A 27165-nucleotide genomic window follows, 5' to 3' on the forward strand; every position below is an offset into this window, starting at 1 on the left:
CTCACACCGGCAAAAGAACATGGACAGTGCCAAAAACAAGAACATAAGAAAAAGGTCTACTCTAAGCTGTATTTTGAAAGCTAACTAACAAACAGCAACAGATTAGCTAACTACACTAGGCTATGCTATCAGAAAAATACAATGGGTGGCACCTGCCCGCTACCGAGGGTAAACAATGGTAAAACCTACATGGTGGAATGTAGGTGCGTGCACATTCTTACCTTTTCTCAAACCAGGGTAGCTAGTATACCAACGACAACTATCAAACAGGACAACTAACAAACTCCAACCCACCCCCCTCAGGTGGCTGCTCTTGAACTGTGAGCTCCGCCTCCTCTGGTCAGGCTCTTGCTCTTCATTAGTCTATTTTTCCAGGCCTCCATTACAATTACCAGGTGACTTCACCTATATATAAACAAACAGGGTTCTGGATTTCTGGATTTAATTACTGGGTGTTACTATAAATGAACAGCGAGCAGACAGGGGTCGAACAATAAAAGACTGAAAGAAGGGATTCCACGTGACTGAATGCATTCAACGCTCAGTCGAAGGTGATTTCTTAGATCAACTTTTAGATCTCTCTGCTTCCTTTATCTTGTCTCTCGCCAAATCTCTTTACTCTTTTTATTCTCTGCTGCACTGCTGTATCTGATGCATGTATCTGACATGTGCAGTGTTCCATAACAAGTTCACAGTCATATGTTTGCCTCGCAGTATAATCAGCAGTGTGGTTTGAGTTTCCCTTTGCGTGACTCAGGCTTTCATTTTACCGTCAGCATTTACTCAGATCATACTGATGGAAACAAAAGAGATGCAAAGTGTTAACAGTATTCCTGGCTCTGTTTTGATTTGTTTTGCCATTTGTCAGTTTATATTTGAATACATTATGTTCGATTGGACTTCAGCTTTTCTTTTCAGAGCCAAGCTAAACAACGAAAGCAAAGTGTTTGCAAATGGTACAATTTATTACCACTGAAGGGCTTTTATTCAGATGCTGACATGACCTCGTTCGACACACTTTGGGTGAGTGTAAGCACAAACTTTTGCTAGAAATTCCCAGATGACTCTGTAGACTAACTTCAATGAAATGGTTATTTGAATATTAAAATGTATTACATGGAACAGGGTGGTTTTCTGTAAAGAAAATCTTTAATAAAAATACTATATATTTTTTCAGAATTTAACAAATTTGGATTATAATAACCTTTTTTTTTTTTTTTAGCAGACTTTGTTTTCGGTTATAGCACCACAAAGAAATAGTCTTTTGAAACAATGGTGATCCGTGATTACTCGTTTTTGAGCAATCGTTATTAATTATTGGTTGTTATACAACAATAGTGATCATTAATTGGTCATTAGGATAAATGGAGATTAGTCTTTGTGAACATTGGTGATCAGTGATTGGTTGTCTTAAATATTTGGTGATAGTGATTGTTCCTTGTGAACATTGTTAAACAGTGATTGGTTGTCTTGAATATTTGATTATAGTGATTGGTCCTTGTGAACATTGGTGATCACTGTTTGTGGTGAATCAATGGTAATCAGTGAGTAGTGTTTGGAAACAGTGGTGATCCATGATTAGCTGTTGGGAAAATTGTTTCACACAAGCACAATTCAGTTAGGGTTTACACACCGGTGGTGAGTCAGGTGAACCTGCCTGCTCAACTTGTATAACCAGCACTGTGATCTGAGCTAGAGAGCTGTATTCCTTTTTTTTTTTTTTTTTTTTTTGTATATATAAATAAAGTAAAGTGTAAAATCTTGCAAAAAAGTCACTAGCAACATTAACAAGACCTAATTGGGCAGCTCCAAATAAAACTGTGCATTATGTTTAAAGTACAAAAACTACAACATCTTCGCAAACATAAAATGTAATACTGTATTTCCAGGCACTCAGTTTAGAATGATTAGCAGTGCTGTGTAGTCTGAGAGCAAAGCCGAGGCTGTAACAACGCCCTTGCCATACAGCATTTCTCCCCAAGCCTTAATACACACTGTGTTCTCATAATCTTCCCACAGATGCAACTCAGCTGATACCCTGTGTGAGTCTGGCTCTATTTATATCTCCAGCTCATCTTTCCTAAACATGACCTCTGACAGGAGTTCACAGTTTTTCACCTTATCAGCAATCACAGATCTATTGTTGTGTCAGATTTGGCATCCATTTTGAGTGGTTTCTGTGGGGTTTTATTTAGATCTTAAAATGCATTTATGCTTAAAATAAAGGTCAGGTTTCCATTACAATCCTATTACAATCCCAATCCTGAACACACTCATGTCAGCTGGTGATTAAGCTTTTTTGAAATAAAAAGTAAAGTTCTTTGTAGAGTTTAAGAATCACTTCTCAAATATCTGTCAGATTGGAAATGGAGCTTAATAATTGTGTTTCCTTTTTTTTTTTTTTTTACCCCCATCTGTCCTGTATGTGTATGTAGAAATAAAATCCTCATGCAGTGTGCTTGTGTTAGGAGCATTAACTGCACAATGTATTCTGCTATGCTGCGTGCTGTGACACATCTCTCGGGTTTAAGTTCAGTAGCCGCCTGTTTCCAAACAGTGTGCTCTTGTGATCAAATGAAGCTGATCCAAACAATGAAATAAACAAGAAATAAATCTCTTTTATACAGATAGGCTATTGTTTTGCTGAAGTGCGTATCTATTATTATTATTATTAATTTTACTACTAGTATTTCAGAAAGCATTCCAACATTCCAATGTTACTTATTGTGTATGATACAGGTTGCCGTTACCTTCATTTTTAATTTTTTTATTTGTTGTACTTGCTATGATATTTCTTTCAAAGTTTAAAAATCAAAGATATGTTAATCTCGCAACGGTTTATTAAATTTACATTTAGGGAACGTTCATGATATTGTTATTAACGTCTCTACAAAGGAAACTTTTTTGCTAACATTTTATTGTGTGCCACAGCATATTTGATTGCTAAAGTCCAAAAATAAATACAATATATTGCAAAAAGTATTCACTCATCCATCCAAATCTTGGAATTCAGGTGTTCCAATCACTTCCATGGTTACAGGTATATAAGATCAAGCACCTGGGTATGCAGACTGCTTTTACAAACATTTGTGAAAGAATGGGTCGCTAACAGGAGCTCAGTGTAAAGTTTGGTGGAGAGGGGATTATGATGTGGGGTTGTTTTTCAGGGGTTGGGCTCAACCCCCTTAGTTCCAGTGAAAGGACTTTTAATGCTTTAGCATACTAAGACATTTCCTACAATTTCATGCTCCCAACTTTGTGGGAACAGTTTGGTGATGCCTTATAACTGTTCCAACATGACTGCACACCAGTACACAAAGAAAGATCCATAAAGACATGGATGAGTAAGTTTGGTGTGGAAGAACTTGACTCTCCAGCACAGAGTCCTGGAAAAAGACGGAACACCGTTATTCCTGAATATTCACTTTAAAACAATGATTTTAGATGGTCAAAATGATCAACACGTAAAACAAATCCTGCTTTCAGTAAGAGGGACAAATGATCCTGAACAAATGTTAATAAAAAAGGAATGAGTGTATGAGTGAAACATAGCTTACAATTTTTTTATGCATAATTTTCTAGGATTGATTTTCACCCATAAGTTAATGAAATGGACAGAAATGCTGACTAGTTATTTTACTGATTATGTAACTGGTTCACTTTCGAAACATTAGGAAACCTGAATGATATAAAGGTTTAATATTATTAGTTTTAGTTAAGTTTGTTTGGGATTTCATTGGTAATCTTAATCAGTAACTTAAACAGCATACTACGAACCAAATATTCACTAGGAAAGTAGCCGCAGTGTTGTGCTACAGTAGCGTAAAGATGTAATAATTACAGGTAGTCGTCGACTTACGACCACGATTGGGACCGACACGATTTGGTCTTAAGTAGAGTAGGCTATATGTACAGTACTGTGAAATTATCCCGGAAGCTGGTATGCACTGTCGTACGCCGTGGCTAGCGGTTGTGGTCGTAAGTTGCATAGGTCGTAAGTTGACGACTATCTGTATAGCGTTCATATTGTTAACTAAAATAATGAATTAATATGTGTAAATATGATTATCTCGGTTGTACAAAAAAAAAAAGACTTCTATTTCTTTGAGGCGTTGAGGTTTGTTTTGCACATATTTGTTGATCATTTTATTCCTAATGATCCTGTTCTGCTTATAAAGGATTTTTTAATGTAAAAATGCAACTTTTATTTATGAGTGAGGTCTTTTGCTGCTGAAAAATAATTGTGCCATTTTCATTATGTGTATTTTGGTATGCCACGTAGCTGTTCAACAACTCTGACCAAAACTGGCATTCACAGAGTGGAGGAAATCAGGCTTATTTTTTTAACCCGCACATTTAAACATTCTTCTTATCCAAAGTGATCTCTGCAGAAAGATTAGGCGAGATTAAAAAGGAACAAAAACAATTGTTTTGTTCTTTTAAGGTGTCTGTATTGTGTTTAAGGTTTCCTAAAATAAAGGGAAATAAAATAATGTAGGACAGTAAACACTGGCCATAACCAGGGTTTGTTGTTGTTGTCAGACATTTGATGGGTTTTAACGTCGCCAGATGTTTATGAAATATTTTCTAACATACTGGAATGCTAAACAAGTCACAGTGGGACTGTGTTCACTTCCCGTTTTTTTTGCCCCATCAAATTTATATTTGTATGTTTGCTTCTGCTTCAGTAAGCACGAAACATGAAACAGGAACACCCACTGTACCACTGAACCTGGAGGAAACCCATGCATACACAGGGAGAGCATGAGAAAATCCACACTTGCAGTAGCTCAAACTTAGAATTTAACCCTGAGCTGTAAGGTGTCCACATGTTCAGTGTAACTGTGTGAGGTTATAGGAATTGTCATTTCCTTTGTTTTCATTAATGGCATTTGGCAGACATCTTTTTACGTACAGTTATCTAAGTTATACAGCTGAGCAATTTAGTGTTAAGGGCCTTGCTCAAGGGCCCAGCAGTGGCAGTTTGGTGGTGCATGGATTTGAACCCATCCGATCCGATCTTATCCAATGAGGTGCCACATCTCTCAACAGTTCCTTACTGGGTTCTTTACTGGAATCTTTTTCTGTGGTTCTATAAGAGCAACCCCAGACCCATTTCCTACCAGGAATTCTTGAAGGAATCCGCTGGAGATTGAGAAGAAAAACCTGTTCAGTTTCTAGATTTATTTAATTTTTTAATTTTTCTGATGTGTAAATTTTCTGTTTTCCTGAAATCATAAAATATCATGAAATATTTTCACAATACTGTTTAATTCTAGTATTTAAATAATGAGTAATTGTCATTTATAACCCAGTAGCTCTCTCCTCATGAGACCGTAGAATTCGACCCAGACAGTGTTTTTAATCAATGTTTTGTGTAGGTATCAGGGTGGGTTGACAGACATCATTAGTGATTGGTTGAGCAAAATGTCATTAATGTGGGCTGCTTTGACTATCTACCCTACAGCATTAACGATATTATCAGTAGGGATTCCGCCAGTACAATAGGATCTGTGAGCTTCCGTCTACCCATGGGGCTTTATTTAAAGATGGTGGAAATATCAAATATGTGCCGGTTTCTATGATAGGGGACGAGCTAGAATTTAAGTATTCACTACAGCTTCTAAAAGCATTGTAACGGAGACGTTTGTTTTGCTTTGAAAGATTGGATTAGTAATCCCACAGGATCCTTCCCATCCACTGTTTGACTTTCTTCCCTTGGGATTTGAAACTAACCCTGTGACTGATGTGGTAATAAGTTGATTTGACAACATGCAGTTTTGCCAAATGAAACACAGGATTTTGCCATGTGAAAAACAACAGCCTACAGTACACATCGACAGTCTCACATTAAGCATTGTCTTACAAATAAAATATTAATTTGCTTAATAATCTGTGCGGACCTTCATGGCATAATAGCTATATTATATAGCACCTGTATGACTTTACCAGTGGTAAATTTGTTTTCTAAAATATATCCTGTCACTTTTTGTACATGTTTAAGCATGTGGCCAGTTTTCCCGCTTTGTCCTTCAGCCTGTAGTTGTAAATATAAAAGTCTCGTCCTGTGTTTTGATCTGAATGTCAGGAATTTCTCCAGATATGAGCCGCTGTCCGCCACACATCCCACGGAATCTCCATCATTGTGTGTCAGAAAGGAATTTGTGTAGGTATAAAAGAGAGACACTGAATCATCATCATCATCACGTGCTTGGAAAAGAAAACAAGCCCCTTAACTCATAATTCCCCATTCATATCGGTGCGGGTCTATATTGTGTGTGTGAGAACGTATTTTACGGCTTACATTATTTGTCCAGATAATTTATACCATCACCATTGCCATGTTTAATTTTAAATAATGTAGTAGGGAAAGTCTCTCTCACTGTTTTTTATTTTACATTACCTTGTTAGCTCGGAGCTATACATGTTAGTGTCTAAATGAATTACAGATAACATACACATGCTGGTTTAAATGCAGCCTCAGGTAGCTACAGACATCTGCGTGCATCAGACACAGGCATGAATAATTGTAATTATTACAGGAACATATGGCACTGTTTACACTACTGCATGTCTCGTTAAACCACTCTCTCTTTATGGCTGAACTGAGGTCGATTGTTTCGAACCTTCACATATTACATTATCAGACAGGCCTGTCTTGCTTTTGATTAGCTGTGTCCCCTCATGACCCTTTTAAGCAGCTTGTTTGGCAAGATTTAATTTTGTTTTGAGCTGTGGCTAGACATTCACCTCCAGCACCAGAATTGAATGCTCGATATTCATTTTTTATTTTATTTTTTGCATACCACTTTTAACAAGAGACATAAACCTTTTTAGCTTGTTTTATGTGTGTGTGTGTGTGTGTGTGTGTGTGTGTGTGTGTGTGTGTGTGTGTGTGTGTGTGTGTGTGTGTGTCTTACAATTTCGATTGATAAAAGGCTGTCTTGGTTAACAAAAATCTAGAAGTAGAAGCTAAAATAAAATTATGTTCTTGAGAACAGAAATAAACCAAACCTGCTGTAGTTTAAATTAAGGTACCATCAACCATATTTTACAGTGTTTACTGTCCACTATAACTACCATAAACTGTGACAAGCTAAAAGTAAAAGTACAAAAGTGTTCGCCTTTAAATTCCTTTAAATCCGAAGTGCTATGTTTTATTATGGCTGAAATGTTCCTATTATCATTTTTGTCACAAGTCTCTTAATCAACTCAGTTTATGTGAAAAGACTCATCATTTATTTCTCTCAAAATGTTCTGCTGATGCTGTACTGTATGATCGTGCTAAGTAGATACCACCAAGAGGCACACAAACCAAGTTCAAAACAGAGCGCACCCTCTAACCTGGTTGGTGGCTTGAAGTTCTCATCCACTCATTAATAAAAAGGGATGACCGATTTCGCAAAATGTAGTTGAGTTCAAAGTAAGAGATTTGACTTTGAGATGTAGTTTAAGTAACAGTCTCCCCAAAAGGAAATACTTAAAAGTACAGATACGCAGAAAAACTAGTCTTCTTCTTCTTCTTTCGGGTGCTCCAATTAGGGGTAGCCACAGCAGATCATTCGTCTCCATACCCCGTGTCCTTTACATCTGCCTCTTTCAAACCAACTACCTGCATGTCTTCCATAAACACATCCATAAACCTCCTTTTTGGCCTTCCTCTTTTCCTTCTTCCTGGTGGGTCCATCTTCAGCATTCTCTTACCAATATAAGCCATGTCCCTCCTCTGCAAATGTCCAAACCATCGCAATCGGGCTCTCTCTTACTTTGTTCCCAAAAATGTCCTTCATGTGCTGTCCCTCTAATAAACTTGTTACTAATTCTGTTAATCCTCCTCACTCTTACTGAAAATCTCATCATCATCATCTTCACCTCCTGTATTTTTGGTAAAAAGGTGGTAAACTACAGTGCAGTAACAAATTACATTCAGTGCGCTACTTTTCACAACTGGCTTCATGGGATTGACCAAAGAAAAACTATTTGTAATATTTTCAGATTGATCAATTTATCAAATGGACTTAATATCTGTGAAAATTTCACTTCCCCTTCACCTCCAGTATTTTCTGACACTCAATAATACCATTAGACAACACTTGTTTGTTACAATCTTGCTAAAAAAAAAAACCTTGTCTCAGAAAGACTTTGATATGAATTCTATGCATCTTGCTCACTGTTGAAATGTTTATTTTAGAGCCTGTGCTGAGCAGAAGCGCTGTCCTCATCCTGAATACTATAGATTGCGCTTTGGGGTCCCCCTCTTCGACCCATGCAATCATAGTTAAATGCAGCAATATGCCTCAGTGTGTTTTGCGTTTCATAGAACAGCATCTGAGAAAGAGAGACAGAAAGGAGGAGGAGGAGGAAAGTTTGTCACAGTGCCTCAAGCTTTAGAAATAAGTGCGTCTTTGTGCTCCCTATCTTACAGGTCACATGTCTAAGCCCAGCCACAGTCAGGGCCTGAAGCTTGGACGTATTACTGCACTGTTTATAAACAGACATGCACACAGATTCTGATCTCTGTCTGAGTATTTGCTCCATTCTTATCATCCTCTGCCTCTTTGTCTTCTGCTAAGAAAATAAGTCTCGGTCTGGAATCTCTTTTCGCCTGTTACATTGTGCTCTTTAGATAGAAATCTAACCTCTTTACTTACATTATGTGACAGTTAGGAAAGACACTTTGCCACACCATTCTGTTTCTAAAACCATTCTGACAAAACAGCCACCTGCTGCTAGTGTGGTGTGATTCTCTGATGAAATGGGAGACTGTTTTTTTACTCGAGGTCATGATTCTCTCACAAAATACTATGTATATTCATTAATTTGAATGTACAGTATCAGTATCTGCTATTTAGAAAAATCTTAATAATGTTATTGAGAACAAGCTCATAGGCTCATACACTATATAAACAAGTCATTTTAACACCTGACTTTTACTGCAGTATGTGGTTCTTCTCCAAAATGTTACCACAAAACTGGAGGCACACATTTTGTAGATATCTTTGAATGCTGTAGCATTCATATTTTCCCTCTTTCTTGAACTAGGAGACCCTGCTCCAGCATGACAATGCCCCTTTGCACAAAGCCAGCTCCATGGAGATATAGTTTACATGGGTTGAAGTGGAAGATCTTGAGTGGCCTGCTATAGAGCTCTAAACTTAATCTTGGTAAACACCTTTGGGATGAATTGGAAAGCTGACTGCACCCCAGACTTTCTCACCTCACCTACATCAGAAGCCAACTTTTCTAATGCCCTTGTGACTGAATGCAAACGAATCTCCATAAGCACACTTAAAAATCCAGTGGAACATCTTAGAAGAGTGGAGGTTAATTATAACAGCAAATGAGGACTAAATGTAGAGTGGTATGTTTAAAATGTTTATACAAATCTTATGGTTGAACTATTGTTTATATAGTATAAGTTCATGTTTGCACTTTTTACATACTGAGTTCATTAAGATGAGCTTTTTCTTTCAAGGTTTCTTCATACCATCTCAATGAGTTTTCCATGTTATTTCGGGCTTGCTTACTAGGGGTACAATCATATCCGGGAATATATTATGTAAAGGTGCTTTGTGATACTGTTCATTGTTAAACAGTTATACAAATGAAATTGAATAGAATTGCCACAGGAGCAGTGCATTTTCTGAATGATAAAAAGAAATGGCGCCGTTAACAGCTAGGGAAATAATTTGTTGTTGTTTCTGATCTTTTGCCAATATTCACTGATAAACCGGATCAGCGTTAGGTCATCACTCTGTTTTCTGCCATGGTTGTTTAAGTGCTATTGAAGCAGCATAAACGCTGCTCTTGAATACGATTGCACTGAGAAGATGTATCTGTTATGCACAGCAGATCCAGGAAAAGGGTGCATGTAAGTACGCTTGTTTATTTTGGCCCACTGCCAATGCGACTACATGATAGTCTGTCAGTAATGTAAAACTTTGTGTTTTTGTTTCAAAATTTGTTTCAGGTGCCACAAGCCCACACTTCACATGCCCACAAATTCTCAGCTCTCTGTTCAGAGAGAGACAGAGCTAAGCAAACAGTACTCAGGTGGGCCACTGTAGTCACTACTTCTGTAGCTTACACTATATTGCAAAATGTTTGCGACACCTGGTCATAAGTATGGTATGTGCTTTCTGAGCATCACATTACACATTTAGTTTAAATTTGCTGGAACAGGTTTGGGTCTTTAAGTTCAAGTGAATGGGAAATTACATCCTAACACATCAAAAGACATTCCCTACAAAAGTGTGCCTTCAACTTTGCGATACCTTTTGGGGAAAGAACCAGATATGGCTGGGAAAGTCAGGTGTCACAATACTTTTGTCCATTTAGTGTACCTTCAGCCACCTTCAACTCCCTCCCAGAGTAGAGGCATGCTTATCCACAGCCCCACCTATAGAAACGAATCAGGGATGTGATTTAAATATGATTTACCTTCCAGCCTGAAAAATGATTCGTCATGAATAACTCAGCTGTTCTTTTTCCTCAGGCTAATTGATATGGGTCTGTTTAGACCTGTAGACTAGAGTTAACAGTGTGCACACAAACGCACAGGACCTCTTCTTTCCTCCTGTTGGCAGTTAAACCGAAGTACTGGATAATATAAAATGTCATCCTTTGAGGCAGAGAACAATGGCAGGGCCACGAGTTGCCTCATGGCAAATCTTTCCACTTTTCTGTTACAATAGCGGGAGACGCAAATGAATTCGCTGTGTTTCCTGCTCTAGTCATGGTAGTTTTACCTGCAACAATACGCATTTACAGATGGAATAGCTCGGTAGCTTTAAGTGCAAATTACAGTGCACAGCTAGCAGGTGTCAGATAAGGTTACAGTTACGAGGCTGACAGGAACAGGCTGAGAGAATAGGTAGAAAAAATCAGAAACACCATGCATAAATGGAATTGAATTTTTTCTCCTCTCTGCTTTTGTCTTTGTCCTGACTGTCAAGGTGTCAATTACATTTTGGCATTTTTGCTACTATATATAGATTTCTCAAAAAATCTAGGATGCTCCAGGGGTCAATAGAAATTTTTCAACCTTCTCTACAAAGTTTATTATTGTAGCCAGTGGCGCACAACGTCAGAGTTAGAGTCAGCTAGCTACCGTCATGAATATTTTGCCATTGATTATTTTGAATATAACTCAGGGCATTGTGCAGTCACGGCTAGTGAATTAGGAGCAGAGAACAGTGACAGGAGTGAGCCTGAGCTTGTTTTTTACAACAGAAAGCAGACAGACCCTCTCGGAATTGCTCTAGGCCCAGGTCACTCATCTGCACTACCTTGGGTAAACCAGACTGCTAGCATTTTCTAGAAAGTCTGGTATGTTTTGCCAATAAAAAAACGGTCTCTATCCGTGACACATCCAGACCAGCAGCAAACAAAAACTATTTGTAGTGTTAATTTTGTTCATGACATGCCTTGATAATAAAAAAGTCATGCAAACAACATTTTTTTTACAAAAAAAAAATCCAGTCCAATTATTATATGTTGCTTTGAAAAACCTTAAACTAGATTGCAGATTTCATCCTTCAAGATACTGAAGGTTGGGACAAAATAATGTCTTTCTTTCTTTCTTTCTTTCTTTCTTTCTTTCTTTCTTTCTTTCTTTCTTTCTGTCTGTGTTTAAAGAGCGTGGCATGTTTTCTATGCTTAAACTGTACAGGGTAGATGGGGATTTAGTAATTGTTGTGCGAATGTAGCCTTGGTTGTAATATCAATGGCGCCTTGTTTGTTTCTTTGTGAGATTACAGTGTTTATTTATTCACAGTTGCTATATAATCTGCTTCTGTCATGAGGCTCTCAGCCATGTTGCGCACAGAAAATGCGGTCCTGCTTGATTTTTTTTCCCATCATGCTTCGCTGTTCACTTATATCAGATGCATTGCTTTCATCACAATCAGACTGCAATGAACTCTTGCAGATTAAAAGTTAAGTCTTGCTAATCTACTGTGATCACCTAAATCACCTACTGTTATCACCTAAAAAAAAAAAAAAAGATTTTCTCAGCCAAATATGGGTTTATTTGGAGTTTATTTTGAATTTTTTGTATTTATTTATTTTTATTCATTTACTATATTACCTTATGTTTTACTCTTCATCCCACTGAAGCAATGTATTTGGGTTATTCCACTTTCCAAATGCATTTTGCCTCATGCATAACTCTTTTTGTTACTTTTGCCCTGCAATTCAAATGTCTTTCTCCTGATAAATGTGGGAAAGTGCTGCATTGATGGTGTTTAAGGTGGGATTACCTTAACATGGGGATCCGGTTTATGTATTAATTACCAGCATAGTTTAGTCCTTCCTGGATTGTACTTGGCACTAATTAATTATCTACACCAAAACAGTTTTTGACATGACCACCCCATGTTCTTGAGCAGCCTCAATGTTGCAACATATAGTTTTGAAATTCTTTAAGGAAATGGCCGATATGATTATTTTCCCCAATTATGCATAATGTGCCAAAGTTCTTTGGCTGTCATGTGCTATGTGCCCTGTTCTGCATACACTCACAGAAGACCATGATTGGTTAGTGTCACTCTGATTTATAACAATATCCCTCACATGGCCACTTTTTTCTTTTGGACCCCTTGTGACATCATCGAGATTTAAATAATATGCTGAGGGCTTTTTTGTTGTGGCTGCTACATATTTTTGTTTATAGTTAAAGCCAGACATTCCGCTTAATGTTTATAAATTGAGTGCTCTATTAACCGATGTCAGTTTCTGTAACTACATACAAACATTTCTCTGAAATGAAAACTTGTCATTCCTATTTTTTTCTGGAGATGAATATTTATAATCTGTGCGTTATAACCTGTATGTACTCCACTAATGCAAGTGTCAGTGAAAAGGTTTTGTTTTATAGATTTTGGAAGATAAATGGTTTGTGGTACCCTTGAACAAAGAATTTAAAGCATTTATTATGAGGTAGAAATGCAGAATAATTATTTAATATTAGGTTTGTAATGATACATGTATTTGTACCGGTTACCGGAGTTAGCGCAGTGTCAGTGTGGCTACTCACTCTGTACCGGAATTGTTTATTTATTTATTTGTTAGTAAAAATGCTAAAGAATCCAAAGCGCTAGTGTTATGCTAACACTAACGATATGGATTATTTAATATTTTATATCCAGCTATAAGAATTTCTTTTAAAAAGAGAAAATCCTGACATCACATTTTGAGTGAATGAATGAAGGATGGAAGGAATGAAGACATTTGTTAAGGTATGCTGAAATAAGTAGAACAGTTAAATAGATCATATGTTTAGAAAATGTAATATTTCATTTAAAACACACACACACACACACACACACACACACACACACACACACACACACACACACACACACACACACACATCGGTATTACCCAAATGGGGTCTAACAAACTTTTTCCTATTTATTTAATTTTATCGAATTAATTTAATTTGTGCCAATTTAAATGCATTATTATTTATTTTATTGTATTTTTTTATTAAATATTTATACAAATACATTAATTATTGCATTAATTAAATTGATTTTGTTGTATTTTTATTTAATGTTTTAAAATACTATTTTATATATAATTTAACCAAGCAGGCATTTTTATAAAAAAAAATGTTTTTAATGTAAACTGTTGATGTTCACAAATGTTAATAATAAACTGCGTTAATAAGAAATGACAAGCAATTTTATGTTTTGCATTTCTTCCCCCGACGTACCGAAATTGAACCGAAACGTGACTTAAAAACATTTTGTGTACCGTTACACCCCTATTTAATATGATATTAAAATATTTATTATTCATTTTAATAAAATGATTAAACATGCTTTAGTAGTAACTAGCTGGCAGGGAATTAGCCTGTCTTTGTCAATAGATTTCAGTATCTGACTTGAGTTGCATCTACACTTGCTACTAACTTGTGTCACTTGGAATTTGTCTCTTGTGACCATGAAGCTAACAGTGCAGTGTGTGTGTGTGTGTGTGTGTGTGTGTGTATATACATCCAAGGTTTTTATAACTGTATATAAAAAAAAATAATGCACAAATTGTGTGTGCAATCAAATGTGAACACTTTTCTAATTTTGGCAAGTATGTATGTTACATGCTAACTGTACTGGCTGTTCGGAGACCTGATCATCTCTGCTACTTTGTTCCAAGCTTTATTGCTCTTTCTAACGTCTCCATTCACATTTACTGAAAGGCAAATTTAACTAGTTATGACAAAACAACAATTTTTCAGATCTTTTCCCACTAAAGCATTGAAGTAGTGCTAAGGTACTAACTGCAGGTAGAAACTAAACTTTAAATGAAGCAATGTTGTTTGAGCAAGACGTTTCCAAACACATTCTTAGATATGATATATTTAGCCTGTCAAAATATACCATACAAACTAGTTTGTTCTTTACTAACACTAGTTACGTTAGCAATCTGACTACCCTATACACCTTTTTCTTCTCAGTTGTGATTTAACTTTAACCCTGTGATTTCAAATTTCAGCCCAAAAAAACAAACTATGTGGAAACTGGCAAGAAAATTGTCCTCATACACATTTTGCTGCCTGATGACTTGCTATTGATGGCTATCACCACTGGGAGAAATTCAGTTTGGGCTCGGTTATGATGAGGATTAAAAAGCAATCTGCACTTTGGATATGTAAAAGGACAAGGTTTTTTTTCTCTGATTCAGGGTTTTTTAAATCTCTTGTTTATTCTTCTAAAGTCCTATCGTTTTATTTATAACGCTTTATTTAAATGCCTCCCTTCTTATTTACAGTAGCTTCTAGTTTTAATTTGCGACCTCTCACGTTTCCCAGCACAGGAGCACCACAAGAGCAGCACACATGCAGTTTTACCCCTCGTGGGCGGGCCGTAGTGAATGACTGACAGACACACACCAGTTGGGGGGCTGGTTTTAAGAGTGGGCGGGCTCTACCTTGTGAGAGTTGCTGCAGTGTGTGTGGAGTGTGGCAGTGTGTCGGTGACCTGCCGTGTGGAGATCCAGTTTGTGTGTGTGTGTGCGCACGCACGCATGCATGCAACAACAACACACACACACACAAACATGCAGAAAGGTATTTGGACTACAGGATTAGCAGGACAATGAAGCAAAAGAGTCAGAGTTTAGGAAGGACACAATTCTTACAGCATGGTGAGTCGGGGGTTTAACACTGCTGTGATTTGGGGGGGTTGAGCTGAACTAAGCTGAGCTGCTAATGACTTTACCTTATTTGTAATAGAGGTTAGGGGGAGGTGTGTGTGTGTGTGTGTGTGTGTGTATCTTTGTATGTATGTGTCTCTCTCTGTGTGTCTCTGTACTGGTACTGAAAAACTAAAAAGTTGACCTTCGGTGATCTTGTGTTAGTCATTATGAAGTTGGCAGAGTAAGCCTGCTGAGATGCAGTTTGTTTATGAGTGTGTGTGTATGTGAGAGAGAGAGAGAGAGAGAGTGTGAGAGAGAGAGAGAGCGAGCCAGCGAGCGAGAGTGTTGATTACAGTAATAGCTGGTATTGTATTGATTATTACCGTTCATAGGCTTCATCTTTGCTTGCTAATTAAAGCATGTGCCTGCATAGTGTGTGTGTGTGTGTGTGTGTGTGTGTGTGTGTGTGTGTGTGTGTCTGAATGTGATAGATCACTGAGTCAGTGTAACAGGTAACACAAAATCCCATGTGCTTTAACTAGAGACTCAGCATGGTGACGTGAGAGAGTGTGTGTGTGTGTGTGTGTGTGTGTGTGCGCGTGTGTATGTGACTGCAGCTGTTCTGGTGTGCCTTTCTCTTTTCTCTAGACACTGGTGTATATCAGCAGAAGAGCCAGTTCTACAGAGGGTGTGTGTGTGTGTGTGTGTGTGTGTGTGTGTGTGTGTGTGTGTGTATAAAATGTACCATGAAACAGTGATCATTTCAGCTTTTCCTCTTGTGCCCTTCTGCCAATAACATGGTATTTGCAGCAGTCAGCGAGTTTCATTAGTGATTTATTAATTTTTGTGGGCGGAGCTAGAAATAATGCTGTACACACACTGGTCAAACACAAGATGAGTCACTTGAGTCTCTTTTGGGGGGAAATTAAAATAGAATTAGTTTATATTAGACAACACAGAGCAGTTGTCTTTAATATTACAATCTGATGATGTTCCCATTAAGTACACTACAAAACTTGGAAAGTTCTGTTTTGTATTTCTTAACACACACACACAAACACACACACATGTATATATCAGAGTGTAACATGTCTTCTTACTCCTGTTTGTGTGTATCCTAAACACTAGTGATGAGAAATGACAACAGCTTTCAACCTCCAGGTTACAAGATTTGCAACATAACAAACAGTCTCGCCAGAATTTACTTTAGTGAGTTGAATTGAATGTTTATGCGCAATCAACTAAGCAAGGGCACGAATGCTTCTGGATTTGAATTAGTGCCTGTACCATGCTCTAAGCACTGTCCATTGTAAAAGTGAAGTGCCGTAACACAAGAATGATGTTAATTTTGACATTGAACTAGTGCCTGGAAAAGGGGGGAAAACAACAAGCAGAAAATGCTGAGTGTGTGTGTGTTTTCTTCTGGTGGTATTAATACAACTATGAGTGCATTAATCAGTGTAGCTCGGTTTAATAAAATCGTAAGCCTGCAGAGAGCCTGAGGAAATCTTGGCTCTCTGTAACCCTCTCCCTGTCAGAGGAAGAGGTACTAAACAGAAACAAATGCTTCTATAAAGTGGCGTCTACATTTCATTCAAGCCCGAGCTGTTTCTCATGATGTCACTGCTTTTAAATAAGCTGCTTTTGTCTCAGCGTCGCTTTTGATTTGTTGACTTTTTTTTATTTCAGCCGGATTTTGTGTATGGTTTTAGCACAGTCTTCGACTCGTAACTCAATTCACACTGGCGAGGTGGTCCAGGGGCCATTGGGCTATTGAGTGACTTTTTGAAGAGTTAGTGTTTTGGGCATTGTGTGTGTGTGTGTGTGTGTGTGTTTGCGTAGAAGACAAAGATAAAAGGCCTTACTCTGATCTCAAGGTGGAAGTCGTGTGTTCTGTGTTACTGGTTAACCCATCAGAAAAAAGTATGTGAATGGGAATGTTTTTTCATTTCTCTGATAAAGAAATGACCAGATGAGGATGAGTGAGGAATCTCAGTCACCAGCACTGTATCAGTACTGTTTAGAGGCACCTGTGCTTGTCAGAGCAGGCCTTGGTGATTAAGTGTTTAGCCCGTGTGAATGTATGTGTACATCTGTTTATGTGTATGGGAGTATTCCAGAAACCAAGCAAAGCAGGTTTCGTGAGCTTTGGATTTTGTGTGTATGTGTGTGTGTGTGTGTGTATATGTGTGTGTGTGTGTGTGTGTGTGTGTGCGTGCGTGCGCGCAGGCGCATGCGTGTTGCATAGTCGAGTGATGGGCTGCTGTTTATTTTGCTTTGCTAGAGGAATGTTCTCGATCAGAACTGCTCAGCGCAGAGTGTAAAGTGTAAATCTTTTTTTTTTCTTTGTATTTCTTTTTATACATCTGCGATTGGTTGCTCACCAGATGTGGAGACTGGATTCATTTACTCTACGATATAGATCAAGTTATAGATTTTCATGCCACACTTATATGTTGTTAATATCTTGGGCATTTGTGTGTAATAATAATAATTAATAATAATAATAATGTGCAATTACCTTTATAACTTTTATTGTAGTCTGACTTTTCTGTTTTCACTGCAATTGCAAATTTCATTTGATGCTGCAAAATATTTCATTTCACTTAATATATAACTTAATGTATATTTATTTATTTTATTTTTTTTACTTTAATCTTTACTTTAATTTTTTTACTGTAAGCAACTGCAACCAAACAAAGAATTGTGTGTGTGAAACGATGAAAGCAGATAACTAACAGTTTTCATAAATCAATGTATTTTTCTGTGTTGTGTTCGGCCTGAAGTTCTTTCTCTCAAGTTTCTTCACTCACAACTTTGGTTTGCATTATAACCATTCTTATTCTGTCATATATAATATGTCAATATGTCATATGTCAAATACGTGAAACTTGACCAATACCCCAGTAATGCAAATGACTTAACATTTCACTATATTAAAACTATATAAAAACAAGGTATAACACGAAAACAAAAGTATTCGGCGATGCATAGCCAATATGCTGTTTTTAAATAGATCCTAAAAAGCTTATCTGTGTGTAATCTTGGAGCATTACATACATGCCAGGTGGAGAAGCATTACATAGCAACAGGAAGGAAGTAGTGTGTGTTTTTATTGGCTGAGAGAGTAGATGGAACACACAGGTGGTGTGGTAATTTTGTTGGAAAGTTATGGAAGTTATGTAGCACTCGATAGTCTTCTGAACTCGGAGTTTAGCAAGTGACTGAAAATCAAATGGCTGCTCACAGCATGAAGAGCTAAACAGAGTAGCACTGCTTGTTTTTAAACAAGTTATGCTGTATTTTGTTTGTTGGTCATTAAACTAATATATTATTCACATAACATAATCCGTTTGTTAAATATGTAACACTGGCGGTAAAGTTTAAGGGTTTATAAAAAAAAATAAAAATCACTCGAAAGGCAAGTTTTAGAAAATGACATAATTCCAATCTTCTTAAGGAAGTCAGATGAAGCATTGAACTCTGAATACAACGCAGCAAATCAGAGCAGAATAGAATAGAGGAGTGGCAGTTCGGCGATCAGTAGCCCAGTGTCTTAACCACTGAGCTACCACTCCTCCCTCAGTTTGTGACCCTGGACATCTTCACTGTGATTGTGATGAAGATGAAGATGGAATAGGCAACTCGATTAAATTGGCATCCAAAATTATATATTATCTGTTAGACAAAGATGGTGGCGCACCCACAACGTGAGGCTCAGCATCCCTCCAGTTTTCGTAAATTTACTGCACTTTATTGGCCCTGTACTTGAACTCTGCACAATGACAATAATGTTTCATCTAATCTAATCTGTGATAACTGAATTATTAAACTTTTTTACACTGGTGTCTGACACATGCACACACACAAATGTATTATAAAGGCAAGGTGCCTTGTTCACTTTCTGTATGAATTTCTGTAATTAATTCATACTGTTTTTATACATATGCCAATACATCCTCTATAAACTTTAGAAACTCTCCAAGTGTTACATCTGTGTTAATCTTGGTTGGAGTACTTTTCCTGCTCTACCTTTTACCCTAATCTTCCCTCTACCATGCAAAGCTCTTTTTTCCACACATGAATTCAGATGGTGTCAGATTGCATGGTGAATCTGAATTTAGCATTGTACGTCACCTGATTTAACTCCTCTGAAAATTTCAAGGCCCTTAAACTATAAATTTGGGTCCCTCAAAGAGGGTAAAACATAAATCTTTGCAGAACTCTGACCCTCATGGCCTGTAGTTTTAACAACAAATAAAAGTTTATGAGGTCTGTAACAAGGATGTGGGAAACTAAAGCAAGAGCTTGGGGTGAGGATAGCTTGAACTGATACGACACATTATGGACGCCTAGAGTGCTTGCTGATTATAACTGAACAAGCAACAAGACCAATCACTCCATAATCAAGACCCGTCCAAGTGTGACAGGAGGTACAAGTGCAAACACAAAAAAGGGCGAAAACCCTTCCTGGTTTTTATTTCCATGCACATTTTACAGTTGGAGTATTTAAAACTTCCAAAGAGAAGTTATGTGTACATTTCTATAGGTGGTGAGTAGAAGACATAAAGTATCTAATGCTAAGTAGGTTTTTGAGCTCTGACACTCTAGCGGTCTCAGGGAAACCCTAAACATAATGCAAGGGATTAATGTGCTCGCTCTTGTACGCCGTAGTTTCTGTAGTAACATTTTGTATGTCAAACTCTTGACATGATGCAAGTCTAATAAGCACATGGACTTTAATAGTGTTTTTATTTAACAAAGAAAATGTGTAGATGTTCACTTACTATGTTTAGTAGGAGTCTCCATTATCTGTGTTTTGTAACAGTCAGTGATAAAACTTGTCTTTTTGGTTTTTCACCATTTGAATGTCTTCAGAGGACTGAATTTTTTTGGTCTGCATTTTTTTCTGATTAGAAATGGTGAAGGGAAAAGGTTAGTGACAGAACGTTAGTTGTGTTTATATGAACGTGATTTCAAATCTATTGAGTCACTATTTTCCTTGATATTTCGGTGCTGTTATAACGAGTGTACTTGCTCATAGTTGCTCAAGTTATATTGGATAAAAAGGTCAGCAAATTTACATCTCGATGTGAAATATTTTCCTATAACTAAAACAAGAAAATGGTCCTGCTAATATTTACACAAAGCTCATAAACTTGTGTAACCCAAGATCTAGCTTAAGCTTCTAATGCTAGCTGTTATGTCGTGCCATCCTGCTGAGTTTAGGCCCAGACACGCTAAACCACACAGGCCAGCTTTCTTCCAACAGAGACGATCTTTACAACAGCAGACCAGGGTTTTATCCATCTCTGGCTTTTAGCCAAACAAAATTTCTTTTTCATGTCTCTTCCTCTAGCTGTATGAATAGGTTTTAATGTTAATGCGCTGGTTCTGATGATCTGTAGTGTTGAGAGGATTTGCTCTAAAGAGAAAGAATCCTGACTTGTGTAGAAGTTGCTTTATTGTCTGGTTCATTTAGACTACAGGTTTGAGTTTCAGAGAGACTGATTAAAATTAGCTGAGATTATTTTGAGACGGTATTTGAAGCAGCGGAGACTGTAATAGTGTGTCTGGTATGTGTGTATCCAGGCCATTTCTAAATGCCTCTTATTTTTAATGTGCTTTATTTAAATAATTTTGGGAAGCTCAAGTGATCAGATCACAAGACTGATATCTGTTCACGCTCAGCTCGTGCATGTGTCTTGAAAGCATCTTCACTGGCCACGCGTGATCGTATTACACGATGACAGAAGGAGGCAAGATCTTCCAAAATCAACACCATGACATTACATTTGAACAAAAGGAGCTTTTAACCAAACAGCATCAGCACCCGGCATTTAATTACACACACATACATTTCATACATTTACAGCTCTAATGAACTTGACCACAGTGCACAAAGCTATAAACTCAGGATTTCACACTACTAACAGCACTGTGGACAGTGTTGATAATAATTGAGAATCTAATAGTAACACTGTGTGGCATTTTTGTATTTATTTCATAGACATGGATTGGCATATTAAAAAGCTATTTTCCTAAATATTTAGTTCTTTAAGGTTCATATGTGTTATTTGCCTATGAGAAATGAATAAACCATTAAGTTGATTTGTGAAATAAGTAAGAGGAAATCGTGTTTTTAGTGAAGAGATTGAATTAATTTACCATAGTGTTTACAAGATGCCTAACATTTATCAGACACAGCAATACGGTGTAAGAAAATGAATGATCAGGTGATCTTTCAGTGTTGTATGGTAGATAAGGTCAATATAATAGAACCGCTATAGGAAAGATTCTCACCAAAAAGCTCTGGCTTTGTGAAACATGTTCAATAAAGTTGAACAGACTCTGTTTGGAGTGATTACAATGTTATTGAGTTCATCCATGTGCTTCTGATCAACTGTTAAAGAACATCAACAAGGTCACATGCTCGCAGCGATGTGCACCAGCTGACATCCTCAGCCGACGTATTTAAAACAGACAACTCAAGACCTGAGTCATCAAACCTCTTTTTCCACCCCCTTTGGCTAATCAATAACCTCTGAGGATGGTTGAAATTCATGGGGGTGTTCAAGAAGTCGATAAATCAAATTCTGGATGTTCACCTCATATTTGGTTTTCTTTTATTTTCTTTCCTTTTGTTTTTCCCCTTAGTGTTCATTTTACACCTGATTCACATCAGGAATGTGACAAGCCAGTTTCATAGCTTCAACATTTCCATTGGTAGGAAAATACAAGCTTGTTTTGAAGCTGAGGTTGTCTCTGGTTTACGTAACATCATCCAAGTTACAGGTTCTAAACTGCATTCCTGGTCCACTGCATACAGCTGTGTGTCTTTTGTAATGAAAGATTGGGGTATTAATAGCAATTGGCACAATTTTAATAATAAGTAGTATTGTACTAAGAATGGGTTTTGTGTAGATGTTATTTTATCAGCTGGATTGACCAGGAATTTTATATAGAATTTTACAATTCCTAAATAAAGTGCTCATTGAAAACTTAACACATTTACTGAAACAGATTTTATCCAATGGGGAAATGTTCAGATTTGCTATCTGAAGTATATTTCATATTTTCTATATGTGCACCTAATGTGACAAAAAGTAGCTCGAATACAATGATCTCAAACGGCAGATCGTTTCCTAGAGGTCACAGAGCTACATTAGTTCAAGCCTGAAGAATGGCAGATAGAGGGATGAACAAAAGGGAGAGAGATTTAACCAACCAGTGGAGGAGCAGAAAAGCCAAAGGCGCCAGGAAATTTGTGGTTTCGGTGCAGCACATTTCTGTGTGTCAGCTGAAACTGAAAGTCTGTGTTTAATTGAAATGACCAAGACATAATTGGTCTCCAATTGTAGGTATTTGTGCATTCGCCCTGCATAAACAATACACACGTTGTCCAAATTGTACTTCCTGTTTTTTTCTATAAAGCCTTTGACGCAGCCATTTTAACTGTCAAGCAGTGTGTAGTGGAGTGTGTGCGTTATTAAACGTAATAGTTAAATAGTCTGGCATTTCTTTATTTTTTATCTACTGGACATTGGAGTTTGTATAAACGAGGACATGTTTTGCTCATTAATCTAGTTTTGAATACGTATTTCCTGAAAGTTTTATGTGAGGTGTAGTGCTGCCTATAACAACAGGAAGGGCAACAGTGTGTGAGTCAGGGTAGGAATTTAGGAAGTAAGCCAGCTGTTTGATGTTTTGATGAGTGTTTCAGGGAGGTAAGTGTCTGCTTCACCCTTCCAGGGATCCAGGGCAGATCCAACATGGCACCGTGTCACTTCTCCTAAGAGTTTTTCAGTTTTGGACCAGAGGTTGTGTCCCATGTTTTACCAACTTACAGCTTGATATTTGTTTCTCTCTAGTGAACAAAAAAGCACCAGGTTTTACACAAACACTGGATTTATATAGTTGAATAGAATACATGTCTCTCTTTTTATGTGTCTCTCTAACAGACAGCTGGTTCCTCTGTCACTTGGGTTAGGGTGAAAGGTTGGATCCCCTGTGATCCCACCCCCCAACATTATGACTGTTGTTGCGTGTGTGTGTGTGTGTGTGTGTGTGTTTGTTCTTGTGTGCACTCATGTGCCTGTCAGGCAGAACAGTCTGTGAGTGTGTTACTTTTCAACTGCCAGGGATAAACATTTCTCCACCCATCCGGGGTTATTTGCATGCTCCTTAAGCCTTAGTGATATATTCCTGCCAGTTTCAGAGCACACACAATTTGTATGCTTTTTTTTTGTTTACACATGTGCACCGTTTAGTCCATTGGAACAAAACCCTGCTGCGTTTTGCTGCTCAATGTGGTTTGTTAAGGAGGCGAGAACACAGAAGTCACGCCAGGCTCCTCTTCTGACCGTACTCGAGCACTGGTTAGTTTCTGTAAGGAAGCAATTACACCATGAAGCAACTCAGTCCACATATTTTTGGTTTTTCATGACTTTGTTCATGTGTTTGGGGTTTTTAAGCTGCAAGGCACAAACTGAGCCTAAAAAGATAGTTGTAGTTTTGGACTGATGAAAAGAAATGGAGGATACAGAATATGTTTGACATTAATTATATATATATATATATATATATATATATATATATATATATATATATATATATATATATATATAATGTATGTATCCCAGTGGTGGAAGAAAGTACACTTACCATTAACTTGAGTAAAGGTAGAGATAGATAAAATATGACTCCAGTAAAAGTGTTCCCTTTACACTTTCATTTGAGTAAAAGTACAAAAGTATTTGTCTTCAAATGTACTTTTGTACGTTTTAGATGTACTCTGATTCATTATGGCTATAATGTATGATCATTTTTGTCACAAAACTCTTTGCTTAATCAACTCGGGTTATGTGAAAAGTCTCTGTTACTTTTATTACAACAGTCTATTAATAAAATGATATTAATAAGTCGAACACTAATTGATTTCTATTAAAATTATCATAAGCCCAAAACCTTCCTTTCAACTACTTCAAAAAAATGAAATAGAAATGAGGCCACAGGTGTTGTGGCAAGTCAGAGGCAGGAGTTTCTTCTTTGTTTATTCCTCTCATAATGTTCTGCTTTCTGTTGAACTGATGCTGAACTGTATGTTGGTGTTAAGTAGATCAAAAAAAGTTTAATACAGAGCGTGAGCTCGACCCTGATTGGTGGTTTGCTGCATAATTGACTTAAAGGTTTTTATCCTCATGAATAAAAAGAAACGACTTTGAAATGTAGTGAAGGTTAAGCAAAAGTCTCCCCAAAGTACAGATACGCGAAAAAAGCTACTTATGTACAGTAACAAATTACATTCATTTTGTTACTGTCCACCATTGACGTATTTAGTATTTGAATTGGCACTGGCTATGTTTTCTGTACCCAAGTTATATTTGTGATTTCACTGATGTTTAGCGAAAGTTTATTCATCTTTATAAAGTGCTGTATCTATTGCTGCCCATTGATTGAGTCTTCTAGGAACATCAGCCAACAGTTCCTTTAGTCTTTATTTTTGCCAAAAAAGTAATTTATTATTTTTCTCTAGTAATTTTAACTTTGATTTATATCCCTTTATTTCCCCTTTTCCTGTCTAATCAACCAGAGCCATTAGTCATTAGGTTTGGGCTTTAGATTCCAAAGAATTTGTATGTCTCTCCTGTTTAAAGTGGTTTGGGGGTTAACACAGTTAGTAAGGAGAATCAGTGCACCCTTGGGAGCAGATGATGTGATTGATTATTCATTGGCCTGAGCGTGGCCTATGGAGACCAGATTACTTAAGTAATCTAATATGGTGCTGTAGTAGGCCAGTCTGTCGCTCCATTAGAGGCCAGATGCTTGATTACGTGCCCTGAACTCCGCTGGCCTGAGCATCATTACTGAAATGGTTCAGTGCCACGTACAGGTCCGCAGGGGGAAAAAAAAACAATCTGCTTTTAACTCTTGGCGTCAAAAAGCCAAGGCGGGCGCTCGCGTATGTGTTTACTGTGGAACAGTTGGGTTTACTTTCATGCTTAGAAGTTAGTGATCTCAGTCTTTGGTGTATGATCATGCTGTAAAACGTAGAACAAATGGAACCACAAATCCTTAGAGAAGCATTTACACCAGAGATGCACTGACAGCTAAAGCACATGCGCGCACGCTCACACACGCACACACACACACACACACACACACACACACACAAAGAGTCTACTTTTCTCATTTGCTTATGATGTAGAGTGTTTACTCGGTCGGCATAGCTACAGAAGTTCATAGAATGATGCTATTGTAGACCTGAACCTCTCCAGTCTGACATGCCAGTGCCTCTAAGATTAAAGAATTGAACCAGAGGAATAATGATGGAAAAAAATATCTGTGGGATAATTTAAATCAGGAGAATGTTCTGCATTGACTTTAAGCCAGCTCAAAATCGCTCTCCGTTTGACTCTCATCTGTGACTGGACTCTTATCGAGAGCAGGGATTAGCTCGCTGCGATTTCCAATCTTCCCCCTCGTAATGAGAGAGAACGAGAACTTGAAAGGGTGAAAGTTCGTAACTCTGGAAATGACAATCAGGAGGAATGTTGTGTATATTTGGCTCTATCTTGTATATAAAAAAAACCTTTCGCACAAAGCGAGAGCTGTGTTAATGCGTTTCCTTCCTGGATAATTAGTTCACAGACTGCAATCTAATGAGCATGATTCATCAGCCTTTGTTTAAGCATTTGCACAAAGAATGTTTTAAGAAGGGTGACGGCGCTCTTAGAAATTTAGCTGGTCAGGTTAATTAGAGTGTCAGCAGGGGAACGTCTGTTTGTGTGCAAAAGCATGAACTGATTTATAAATGGATAAATGTATGGTCATTATTTACTATGGTAAAGAATGTTTGCTTTGGTATCTTGCTGCAATATAAGAGAAATAAAGGTTTGTAACTTGTTATCTTTATATATTCGTATATCTTTTTATTTTATATAGTAAACTTGTGAGAGTACTCTGCTTTATGTCAGGCTGCAAAACACTGATAAATTTCCTGTAACACACACACCCCCGTTGTGTTTTATAACTTACTAATGGGTGAAGGTTTTTTCTTTTTTTTTTTTCCTAGAATCTTTTAGGCACTGAATGTGGGGTTTCCTTCCTCATACTGTTTACAGCTAAAGTAAAAAAAACAAAACAAAAAAAAACAAAAATAAAAAAACATTCTCTTATATTTGAAGAAATGACTGGATTTCTGAAATGAAGAGGTTCCGCTGGTTTCACGAATGTCCATTACTTACATGAAATCTGAATGATGTTCTTATTTAGCTTAGTAGATTTGGAAGACCTCAGATTGAATAGGTTCTTGACCTCTAAGTTTCAAATGACTTACATTTATCACTGTCACACCATATGAGGATGCTGCGAGCGGGGGGGTGGGGTGGGGTTGGGAAGCGGATGGCCTGAATGAAAGTTTCTTAGTGATTGGGTGAGATAGGGATCAGTAAAGTGGATGGGAAAAGGATGTGGACAGTAATGTAGACTGAGATCTAAAGGTAATGAAAGCTTGCTGAAATGGAGAGAGAGAGAGAGAGAGAGAGAGAGGCCTTTCAGGTTTTGAAGGAACAAGCTTCTATAGTATTTCTTTCTGTCTGTGCATAGACTGATGAGTGTTTAGCGTTGTGTATAATGTTTGTTTATCTACCTTATCTTGTGGGTAGATAAGTATGTAGTATACCTACTTGTAGTATAGATAAGTAGATAATTGTAATTCTATGTGATCACGTGTGTGTGTGTGTGTGTGTGTGTGTGTGTGTGTGTGTGTGTGTGTGTGTGTGTGTGTGTGTGTGTGTTTGAGTGAGTGAGTGATCATAGACTAGTACGTTGTATTCCTTAACTTATTCACAGTACGTTTGAATGTTCTTTTGTGACTAACTTTATAAAGCTTAACCATCTGAAATAATAAAACTTGCCTGTGCACACACACACACACACACACACACACACACACACACACATACACACACACTAGGGCAATTCATTTGGAAATCGGGACAGGCCAAGCTTTTAAACAACTTCTTA

General features: G+C 37.4%; 1 protein-coding gene across 3 annotated transcripts in view; it reads left to right on the top strand.

Annotated features, from left to right (window-relative positions):
* Positions 1 to 799: 799 nt before the first annotated feature.
* plekhg4 (pleckstrin homology domain containing, family G (with RhoGef domain) member 4) overlaps positions 800 to 27165 on the top strand; it is a 76508-nt gene continuing 50142 nt past the window's right edge. The window contains exon 1 of one of the 3 annotated variants that reach the window (XM_046840172.1): positions 800 to 1023. In XM_046840172.1, the coding sequence (XP_046696128.1) occupies positions 1000 to 1023 (24 nt within the window). In that variant the 5' untranslated portion in view covers positions 800 to 999. Of the gene's footprint in view, positions 1024 to 14963; positions 15148 to 27165 lie in introns of those variants that run through there. The other 2 variants (XM_046840174.1, XM_046840173.1) reach the window with 2 other exon arrangements.

The sequence above is a fragment of the Silurus meridionalis genome, chromosome 26 (assembly GCF_014805685.1).
Source record: "Silurus meridionalis isolate SWU-2019-XX chromosome 26, ASM1480568v1, whole genome shotgun sequence".
NCBI lineage: Eukaryota > Metazoa > Chordata > Actinopteri > Siluriformes > Siluridae > Silurus > Silurus meridionalis.